The 11,474-nt window shown below is 35.7% G+C and overlaps 1 protein-coding gene across 4 annotated transcripts in view; it reads left to right on the top strand.

The window, feature by feature from the left end:
* The first annotated feature begins 1,988 nt into the window (after positions 1–1,988).
* Positions 1,989–11,474, top strand: part of LOC112571599 (inositol 1,4,5-trisphosphate receptor type 1-like) — a 65,708-nt gene continuing 56,222 nt past the window's right edge. Inside the window, exons 1-7 of one of the 4 annotated variants that reach the window (XM_025250712.1) lie at positions 1,989–2,781; positions 4,449–4,519; positions 5,322–5,434; positions 8,483–8,569; positions 10,178–10,336; positions 10,711–10,893; positions 11,152–11,298. In XM_025250712.1, coding sequence (XP_025106497.1) covers positions 2,699–2,781; positions 4,449–4,519; positions 5,322–5,434; positions 8,483–8,569; positions 10,178–10,336; positions 10,711–10,893; positions 11,152–11,298 — 843 coding nt within the window. In that variant the 5' untranslated portion in view covers positions 1,989–2,698. The remainder of the gene's footprint in view (positions 2,782–4,448; positions 4,520–5,321; positions 5,435–8,482; positions 8,570–10,177; positions 10,337–10,710; positions 10,894–11,151; positions 11,299–11,474) is intronic. The other 3 variants (XM_025250714.1, XM_025250715.1, XM_025250716.1) reach the window with 3 other exon arrangements.

Below are 11,474 nucleotides of genomic sequence, written 5' to 3'. Positions count from 1 at the left end.
GCCTGTATAGTCACTAGATGCATTTAAAAAAAAAAAAAACTTCCTTCCAAATGTCTGTAATCATGTATGAGGGCAGAAAGAAAAAGTGAGTGAAAAGGGGAGACAAGCCTGTATGTGTATATACAAACCTCCACTTTTGTGTATCAGAGTAAAATAACTTTATTTCAAGCTTCTGCCTTGCAGTTCGCTAGCAATGCTGTAAGATGTTTACATCAGTTGCTGACCAGGTGCTCCATTCACTCTCATGGAGATGATAAGTTTTTGGCTTGCTAATAAATACTTCATCTGACAATTCTTTAACATGTGGTCATTTCACCTGTCATGAATGAAATTGTCCATTATCTCTTCGCACCATTAAAAATAAATTATTTAGCTTATGAAAGCTGAATCATACTATCATTAGTACCATATCCTTTGATGATTACAAACAATAGTTTTGCATGAACTACTTTCCTGTGGTCAACATTTGAACTAAAATTTGCACTTTTGAATTATAAAATCTTTTCCTCTTTGAAAAATGTGCAGTTCAAAAAAGCCTTTTTGCTTAAGGCTATAATTTTCATTAAAACAATGCAGTGATTGGGGTGTTGGGGTGTTTGTGTACACAAATCATGTTCATGCACATGAATGTGCATATTTTAGTATAGTCTAATTTCTACGTTTAGATCATAGCAGGAGGGGGGGAGATGTTCTTTTAGAATAGCTTAATGTCATGAAAATCCTCTTCACTAAGAGAAGCATATGATGTGGATGATGGTACCATATTTGGTTGCCTAGAGTGAAGTGTGAATGGTCCAGTTTTTCCACCAAGTCTGAGGTTAAATCTTGAGCAACTGCTACTTAAGGCAGGTTTTTGAAAGAAAGTTTTAGCTGGTTTAATACGCATCTTAAGGCTGGAAATGAATGAGGATTTATGCTTCATGTCACATTTACTGAAATTCATGCCTTTGCTTCATTTTGACTTGTGCATTTACTGGTGTATGTCTCCAGACAATATCCCAAGATTTTGTCTTCATTTTTTAACTGTGACCGATGTTGACTGTATGCTGATTGTACATGGCGGCAATTTATATTAAAAACATTGAAATTCTTTTTTTAGGTTTCATTTTGCATGTGAGCAAGAGATTCATGATTAGAAATTTTTTTCTTTCTTTTAAAGATTGCACCAAAACCACTTCAACTTGTTTCTCAAAGTAGGCTATACAATACTTCACATCCAAAAGTTGCCTACACTTGGGTTGACACACCACATTTCTTTGGATGGTTGAGGAAGACATTTTGTCATTAATCTCTCATAAAATGTTTTGTGGAATGCCTTAAAATGCCCTTATAATTTACCTGCAAGATATCCAGATGTTTAATCAGAAGCTATTTTTTTCCCTCACATGTAACTAGTCCTGCAGGTACACTGTATTAGACATGTAGGACATTCACAAAAATAGGATATTTCATTAGATATTAGAGCAGAGATATGTTCATGCTACTGGTCTACTGCTTTACCATCTGAACTCTCCTAATGAAATGCTATAAACAGCACATCAATGTCGACCTTTAAATGGTCCTGCACATCATTCTCACCAAGAGATAGTCTTAGCTGCTGACATGGCGTAAAACTCCAATGCACATTTAATTGTGGTTTGATTCCTGCATGAGAGAGCATTGAGGTATGACCGTATGAGCTCTTTAAACACTTCATGCAATCACTTGATGATGGGATAAAAGCCATCTTGTGTCTGGGATCGAACAACATGCCTGCAAAACTAGCTACACATAGTGAACTAATTACAGTACCAAAGTATGAATTGTTTGTGTGCATGTGTTCTTGCTTAGCACAAAAGATAAATAATTAAAAATTTCTTTGTGAAGAAAGTGCTGAACTTCCTGAAATATTAAACCCCGTCGTATGTGGGTTGCAGTAGCATGTACCATGAACAAAAGAGTTGTGCACACGTCTCGGTATAACAAGACACACAGGTAACTGGGTGAGAGGCGGTCTGGACAAGTGTTTTGGATTATCGCAGGCAGAGAACTGTGCGTGTTGTTCAGTTACTGGGGCAATAAAATAGCACGGGCTGGTGCCAATGGCAGTGGTTTTATGAATGTAACTAGTTTCTTATTGTGACAGCCTCGCTTCTTCCATCGAATTATATGCACTAACAGAAGTCGTCTGAAAGTGCTTAAAATATTTGCCGATGGTAACATTATCAGTTACCATCACAGATCATTATTAAGTACTTTTTGGATCAGTGATTACCACCACAATGAAGAGAGTTTTAACATTCGGCGGAAGAATGGGTATTCTAACGGTGCCGCCTTACTGATCCGCGAACTCGTCCGTGATTCTGCTGTCCCTCCCAAGCTTCACCATTGTTATATTTTCGCGGTGGAACAGTTTTGATTATGATGAGTTATCTCTTGAAAAACGATCGACAAATTACTCCTTGTCTCGCTCCTGATCTTGTTAGGGGCGTGCGTGTGTTGCTATAAATAGGCGGCGGTAAACAGAGGGAGACAACCTGTGGGACCCGCCTTGCCCGAGTTGAGGGCCGTGCCTCGGCTTGCAGGTACTGTTCCTGTTTAAAGTCAGGCCGCCAACAAAATCATGCACACTGGTACAAAAGTGTTCAAAAAGCCGAGAACTGGAAGCTTCGATTTGTGCTTTATGTTAGGTAAATAGCTAGAATAAACACAGATCGACATGTCGGCAAGCTTCCTTCACGTTGGGGACATCATATCTCTGTATGCGGAGGGCACGGTCAATGGATTTCTGTCTACTTTGGGGTAAGGGCATTAAACTCAAGATTTTATTGTTATTATAAGGACGATAGCTACAGCAGGCTTCTTCGTCTGTGTCGTCGTCGTCATCGTCGTTTAGAAATGAAAAGATAATCCTCTCTCCTACTCAACAAATAAGACATAAATTTGACCTTAAGTAATAAAAAGCAACCTGCATCACGGATATTTTAAGGGTTTACTGATCACATTTCACACACAAACAGACATGACAATCACAATTCTCTATTTACAAAAGTGTAGGAAAAGCAGAAATGTATTTTTACACCCAGCCTTCACCCTAAGGAGGAAAAACTATATTCTGCTAGCCTAATAAATGTATGACAGAAAGCGAGATAGTGAAAGTACCCCAGAGGTAGTAATTATGTACTCATATTTATAGAAAGTTCATGGAGATGTGAGGTAGCTACCAAAAAGCTTTATAGCTTTCAATAAGCAAGCTCAATATCGGTCCTATTTATAGGCTAGTCAGTGGTTGATAATTGTTAATCACATAGCACTACACTTTTTTGTTTCCCCTGATCCACACTTTTTCCCCTTTTCTTTCCTGTCTTCTTGGTTGGTTTCTTCAATTTTTCCCTATTATTGTTGTTTTTATAATTAATATCATTTGTAATTTGCCATGAGCTTGCTCATAGGGCTTGGGTGCTATAGAAATCCACCATTATTATTATTATAAGAAGGCTGAGAAAATAATATAGATTTTTGTCAGAAATAATCAGGATTTTAGTTCATTTGCTAGAGATGAGGAGGAAGAGAATTCCACAGGGCACCCACTTAAATGAGTTGATTCTTGAAATGAGGATTTTTTTTTTAGAGATATTCTTGTTATTTTTTGGAAAAATAGTGAAGAAATCAGAATTGTGAATGTTATATCTGTTGGTGTTTTATAAACAAAGATGTGCATAAGTTGAATTAGAAACCTCACAGGGAAAAATACAAATAACTAATAACAGCTTGAACAGGTTGCCTATATTTTCCCTTGTGAGTTAATTCATAGCACAAATCAGTACTCCAGCAAGTCAGTCCAGCAAAACAGTACAATAGTTTAAGATATTTTTTTTTTAAGTTTTCTGTACTTAAAAATTTTGAATAACCTCATGGTTACTGAATTAGTAGATTAATATTTGTGGTCCTTTTACTTTTATATTATATACATATATTTATATATACTTTTATATTACTGGTCGCTCAATAATTTCTTCAACAAGTTTCCTATAAGTCCTAGTCAGAACTAGATGTCAACAACTGTGCACTCACTTCATGTTTTATCTTCATTGTGACCAACAGGAACAGTTTGATTGAGAATATTGCAGATAAATAATGTGAGAGATGTGTTGAAAACTCTCAAAATACATGTTTAGTCAGATCTAATGCACCCAGAGGCATGCACATACATAAGTGTTATCTGCTAGATGCTGCACACATATACAGATATACACACTTACACAGATACAGATATATGCATAGTACATGCACAAGCTTATTTAGTGAGTTTGCAGCTTGACTTGCATCTCTGCAAGAAGACTTAAAAAAAAAAAGGAAAAAAGCAGAATTTTTTTTCTTAGTTTTTCTGGGTCAGAAATGTTATTTTTTTGTTACTTATCTTAAAATTTGCTTATGGCAGGTTTTTATTTTTCGTATGTTAACAACAGTCTAGTAGATGACCGATGTGTAGTAAGCCCAGATGCTGGTGACTTAGGAAATCCACCCAAGAAATTCAGAGGTAAGATTTTGTTTCCACCTGAGTGGTGTTGAAGATATGAACAATAGGCACAAATCTGGGACTGTAAGTGCTATTTTAAATCAATTGGATGCAAGTTTTTAATTTTGCACGAACTTTGTGAGAACAAATGCAGTGATTACATCAACCATCAACACACAGATGTTGGTTATTGTAACCCCTGAGAAAGCAAAGAAATATTATCGACCACATAACTTGCAGTGGTCAGCAATAGAAATGGCATCTTTGCAGTTTCATTCACAATAAAAATTAAATTTAGAAATCAAGAGGGAGACCCACAACATTGCTTATTAAATTCAATAATTATTTTGTAGTTAAGGATAGAAAAAACCAGAAGGAATTTAGCATTTTGTCCAAATGACATTCCACAATACACTTCAGTTTAAACTGCATGAATGGCTAAGGCAACATTATCAGAGCAATAGTGAATAGAATAAAAATAAATTCTATATTCCATTGTCAGTTAATTCCTCACAAAGGAAAAGAGGTCACATAGAAAAGTGACCTTTATCATGTTGATCAAGGCAAAATCTACCAAAGAAAAATGGGTGACACCACCAAGTTTTATGCCAATGCTATTGTACTACAACTAAGCAGGTGTTTGGGCCATCTTGTTCAGACTTAGGGACACAATAAATGGTTTATTTACATTTTTCTTTGTGTATTTTTCCGTATGGTTTGTACTCTTAACAAGTGACCAAAAATACTATTTGCCTAAGAATACTGATTCAGACTGTGAGAGATTATTAATTTCTGAATCATATAATAATAAACATATTTTCAGATTGCCTGTTTAGAGTGTGTCCTATGAGCAGATACTCAGCTCAAAACCAGTTTTGGAATGCTCAAAAACAGACCAGCTCTTCACCTGACACATTGCTACTGGACAGGCTTCATGTAAGTTTGCTGTTCTTTCTTCATTATGCTGACACTGCTACTGTACAGGTTTAGTCTTTCCAAATTAGGCTTGTATCGCTATACAGGTTTGGTGTAAGCAGTAGGCTTCTTGCTGCTACACAGGTTTGTGGTAATTAGTAGGCTGGTAGTAACTTGCAGTTATCAGCTTCCCAAAATAGTGAAAGTTGTTTATGAGGAATAAATAACTCTTACTCTTTTTTTCTGCATCTCAGCTTATAAAGTGTACGTGCTAACATTTCTCAATTATTTAACCTCTAGATATACAAGACCCAGTTTTTGCACTTTAACTTGCTTTCATGATGAGTTAATAATTCTTTCTTTTATTCTGGAAAAACATGATATGCATAAATGACCATATGTGTAATGCTTAGAAAATTGTTCAGCCAGGTATTAAATAAAGTACTGTGGCTACACCTTGTAATTATTTTTTTAACAATGTATATCACATATTTATTTTAAAAAGATCTTTTTAAAGAAAGCTAAAAGGGTGTCTGTATGTGAGCATCTGTGTGTATGCACGTGCACATGGGCCATTTAGTATAAACTAATATATATAAGTATGGTATTTTATTTATACCACATTGTTTCTAAAAACATTGTGATAAGAATACTGACATTCTTTACACATTTTTTCTAGATTGACAAATGGCACAGCACTTATCAGTTCATTTTACTCTTCATTAAAGTTGCATTAAGAGTAATATTCAAGGATGTAGGCAGCTGAATAATCTCAGCAAAGAATGCTACTGTTACCAGAAAAATGAGCAATAACAGGTCCAGAAGCCTCTAATTCAAAGCCAGATTAGAGATTTTGCCAAGAATGTAGGTGATAAATGATTTTTTTTTTTCTGGGAAAGACATCAGCTTAGAGCCAAGCATGTGTGCTACAACTGAGCCAGCTATGTAGAAAATTGTTTACGATAGAGAACATTGGCACTTCTGCTAGCTGGTTAGCCATAGAACAGCACACATACAGCTGACTATAATAATATACACACATCTCTAGGTGTAAAATATATATTTTGTGTATATATATATTAAAATAATATTTCACATATACCGGTGTGCATCATATTAAATAAAATAATATTTTTGCACACACCTGTGTGCATCTCTTAAATGTTTTATATGATGCACAGGTGTACATGTAATTGCTCTCTGGGATAAAGCTGTAGACATTAAATTTTTGTCAAAGTAGTTTTTTTTACATTTTAAAGAAATATCCTCAAAGAAAATATTATGTATCATGTTTTAAATAAATCCTGAGCACAATACAATGAGCAAATTAAAAATATGATCAAGTATAGAGATAAGAACATGATGTGTGATCAAGTATAAAGCTAAGAACATTATATATGATTACAAAAAGAGGTAAAGAGTAGCATACTGCCAGTTCCCTCTGTGTGATACATGTACCTACATTTATCAACAAAGTTGTGTTACATTTTCCACCCAGTAAAGCTCATAGGGTTGATCTAAAATATGTGGTCCACTCCTGAGTACCAATCATAATTAAAGGTGGAACTTCTTGTGGATGTTTTTTAAAATGGTTTCGCCTGTGCAAAGGAAGGAGTACATGGTGCTGACTTTTACAAGCAGTCAGTTTTTTCTAATTGCTACCCTGATCCTGAGGCAGGGGGGAGATCACAGGTGGTTCCGACTACCCTAGCAATAAAACGTCTTTCTCAGCCTAGTACTTGAAATGGTTTGCAACTGAATATACTGTCAGGGTTAGTTCATCCTTCTCTATATATATTCTATTTTTTGTTTGTGGAGAATATATTCAGTCCTAACCATGACAGTGTGTTCAGATAGAAGTTGTTTCGCCTCAGCTGTCAGACCCTTCAGCAAGTACAGGTCAGGCCAGAAAGATGTTTTATAGCTAGGCAGTGGGCAGTGCCTGTGATCTTTACCCTGCCTATTGTAGTAATTGGAGATGACTGGCCACTAGTAATCAGCACCGCCTGTACTCCTACCCTCCCTCGCATGGGCAATATCATTCAATTCTGTTGGCCAGAATAAGTTTCTCCTTTAAGTTTTTGTCCAGTCTAATCAGAAATATTTTGCTGGTGTTTTGATAAACTAAAAATGTTCTTGGTTTTTGAGTCTTCGGGAAAGTGGGCATCTGGCTTATTTTTGTTTTTGCATGTTAGTGGGATGATCCTGTTTTGTAGGTTTAATATTAGTTTGTCAAGCAGGGATGGCATGCTGGACATATAGCTGTTGGTGTATGTTCTGTTTATCATTTCCTGAGAGCAACTGCACATGGTGTATGCCTTCTGTTTATTTGATCTGTGTAAACCACTGGAGGTAAATGGGATATGCAGAAGAGAGCACACTTTTTAGAGTGACATTGTCTCTTTTATACCAGGTACCCTATGTAGAGCACTTGTGTGGAATGTTATTTTAACAGTGGTTTCAGTGGTTAGAATAAATAATCTTGCATGCGGTATACAGACTGAGTACTGAAGCTGTATCAGCAAAATATGTATTGAGGTTCTTAAATGTTATTTAATCCAGGATTTAAGTTATTTGCAGTAAACTTTGAGAGTTAATGTTTTTTAATCAGTATGATCTTTTTCATTTTATCTTGTCCTGCAGTCACAGGATAAAATTGTTCTTTAAGGAAAAGAGCATTGTTTGTGAAATTTGCTTGTGAACTGTCAGGTTAGGAAATAGTTTAAAATTGGAACATTTTTCGTTTGCTTCTGGGTTTATTGATGCAAGTATATTTCCCACCTTTTAAATAACTTCTCTGGGCTCCAAGTCCTAATTCTAGTGAATCACTTACAGTTCCTCCCCATATATACCTTAGGCTAAGGAACCTTTACTTTTAAAAAATAAATACATATGTTCATAATGAAAGGAGAAACACAATTATTATGTGCTAAGTTGTGATTGTGTTGAGCACACCAAGTTGTATTTTAAGAATTCAGATTGTAGAATCAGATTATGAAGATATCTTTCAAACTTGAAACCTGGTTAAGCACCATTCTGATTTGATTCTTCTATTTTTTTTCCTTGTAGCATGCAGCAGAACTAGAGAAAAAGCAAAATGAGGGAGAGAATAAGAAGTTGTTGGGAAGTGTGGTGCACTATGGGAATGTGGTGCAGGTATGTATACCTAAATACTATACCTAATATATAATCTATGGAAATGTGACTAATAGTATATGTATTATATCTCATGTTCCAATAATATGGTGTACAAGTTTACTCCCAGTTATTTGCACTTGTGCCTCATTAGCCAGTGTTGGCCATTTATAGTCATCTTCTATAAAGGATACTTTCATCTCCAAGACTGCGAAAAGATGTGAGACAATATACATGGGATGTGAGGCAGTATACCTGGCAAACAAATCTCTAGCCATGTGATAGAAGGAGTGCACTAATAATAATGGATTTGTATAGTACTTTTCCCCACCATCAAAGCCAGGCTCAAAAATACAATCATAATAACAACACCTATTTATAAAGCACTTTGACCTGTGGCTTAAGGCAAGACAGCTCAAAAATTGAAAATTGTTTTAATATCATTTACCCTTGATCAAAAGTTTCAAAAATGTTTTCAGTCATGTCACCCACTCAGTTGCCATAGAAATGATCCTAGATGGCAGGCAACCAAACAAGCAGTTTTAAGAAATGAGAACATTTTCCCTGCTTATCATCTAATTCAGGTGTTTAATGGAAAATAGAACCATCTTTCAATGTTTTCCTATGTATAAATTCAACATAACTAAACTGCTTGTTTTACTTTTAGAAAAGTAAATATGGGTGCTGTTATATGTTTAAATGATGATTAGGCTGCAAAAAAAATGCATAGTAATTACTGCACAATTATATGTTTAGTTAGTTATCTCGAGGTCTATTTTATCGATTTAAGGATGTTATCCTCAATTGTCAGTCTGTATATATTTTTCACATTTGGCTTAAGTAAAGCAACTCAAGCCACACCCAAACATTTGTTCTTTGGACAGTTTGTGTAGAGCTGGGGGTCAGACATTTGTATGGATGATTGAAATAGTCTAATTTCTCTTTTTCTTGTTGATAATCAGGGTATGGGTTTGACCTAAATTGATGCAACAGAGTCACTATCAGATAGTATTTCCATAGAAATAAATCCAAATCTACTAGTTCATACTGATAGATAGGTCATGAGCTGCTGCAAGTTCACATGCATGACAATATTTGGACTAAAATATCTACAAGACCCTTTATAATATCCATAGAAATACTGTTAGAAAGTCCCATTTACTTACATTCTGAACAAAGTACATTGATCAAAATCCTTGTAGGTTCACATGCATTTGGAAATATTTACACCTGAATCTGAGGCACTTGCCACAGGACTGATGGTGGTTTAGTCAGTGTAGAATCAGATGCACTGTTACTATTTTTTTTTTCGGGAGGGGGAGGGGCAGGAGGATGCACTTCAGTGGTATAAGAATGCAGTCATTATTTTCCTCCTTTTGTGCATGACATTTTGAAGAGAAATAGTGTATGATAGGCACAGTGGAAGTTTAATTGGTAGCATGAATATCTCAGAAAAAAAAATCCTCTAACTTGCTGTTTCCCCTCAAGTCAGTTAGGCAAAGGGATCTCACTCTCTCAAAATTCACCTAGAAAGGCACCAAATTCAGTTTAGAGCATCTCCATTTAATTTTACCTCTTTATAGTTTCTGTAAGCGAGCAGTCAAATTTTGCAGTTTTCTTTATTTACAGCTGCTTCATCTAAAAAGCAATAAGTTTTTGACTGTAAATCAACGTCTGCCAGCCTTACTAGAAAAGAATGCTATGAAGGTGTTGCTAGATGGTTCTGGAAATGAAGGTTCTTGGTTCTACATCCAGCCTTTCTACAAGCACAGTTCCCCAGGTGACAAGGTCAGATACTGTAGCTGTGTGGTCTGTTTGGGTGTGAGATGCAGGGAGTTGATGAGTTATTGATATATGGGAGATAATGTATTTTGGGGCATTTTTACATTTGTTAATCAGTGCTTGTTTTTTGTTTTTTGATTCATTCATTGCTGCACATGTTGATATAGCCCTGACACATGTTGATGCAACCTGACATATTTTGATAATCAGGTGGCAATGACAGAAATATTTTTGTTCGCAAGAGTTTTGAAGGACTGAAGACAGTGTGTTTTCTCACTATAGATTCTAGCTGTGGAAAAGTTATAATGACATTATTGTCTTTTTGTGGCTGTAGAATGGGACAATTTTATTCAACATTGGTGTATGATCTGTCATTACAGGTTGTTGTTGGGGACAAGGTTGTGCTGAACCCAGTTAATGCAGGGCAGCCCCTGCATGCTAGCAGTTGTGATCTTCCAGACCAACAGGGATGCAAAGAGGTCAACTCTCTAAACTGTAACACATGCTGGAAAGTCACTTTGTTCATGGACTTTAGAGAAAATCAAGAGGACATACTAAAAGGAGTATGTGGATTTTACTAAGAAAAAAATCTTCATAAAATAAAATGGACTTGTTTTGTTTTCTCATTGTTTTATTTAGTTAAGCCGTATCTGCAAAGCCATTGTATCCACGAAGATTTTTAAGCTGTGTAAATATATATGTAAAAAACTAATACTTTTATCATGAGCTCTGGTTGTAGTTCTTGTGTAAGACTCCTTTTAGGTCTGTTAAATTTTTGATCGTGACATTTTTAGGGTTATGTGAATGGTGATGTTTTTCAGGGTGATGTGGTACGGCTGTTCCATGCAGAGCAGGAAAAGTTTCTAACAGCAGATGAATACCGCAAACAGCAGCATGTTTTTCTTCGGACAACAGGAAGAACTTCTGCTACAGCTGCCACAAGTTCCAAAGCTTTATGGGAAGTGGAGGCAAGTTGAAAACATTCTTTTTTATGTTTACAGAAAAGTTATTATGAAATAATAAATAGATTGTAATGGAAAGAGGTCACCGGAATGATGATGCAGGTTTATGAGCACTTTCTTCTCCATTCATTTGTTTTCTATGAAATTCCGAACTGGTGAGTTATCAGCATAGAGCGAAATGA

Source organism: Pomacea canaliculata, linkage group LG9 (genome assembly GCF_003073045.1).
Source record: "Pomacea canaliculata isolate SZHN2017 linkage group LG9, ASM307304v1, whole genome shotgun sequence".
Classification (NCBI taxonomy): domain Eukaryota; kingdom Metazoa; phylum Mollusca; class Gastropoda; order Architaenioglossa; family Ampullariidae; genus Pomacea; species Pomacea canaliculata.
Note: the sequence above shows the minus strand (reverse complement) of the source record. Positions and strands in the feature narration are given on the sequence as shown.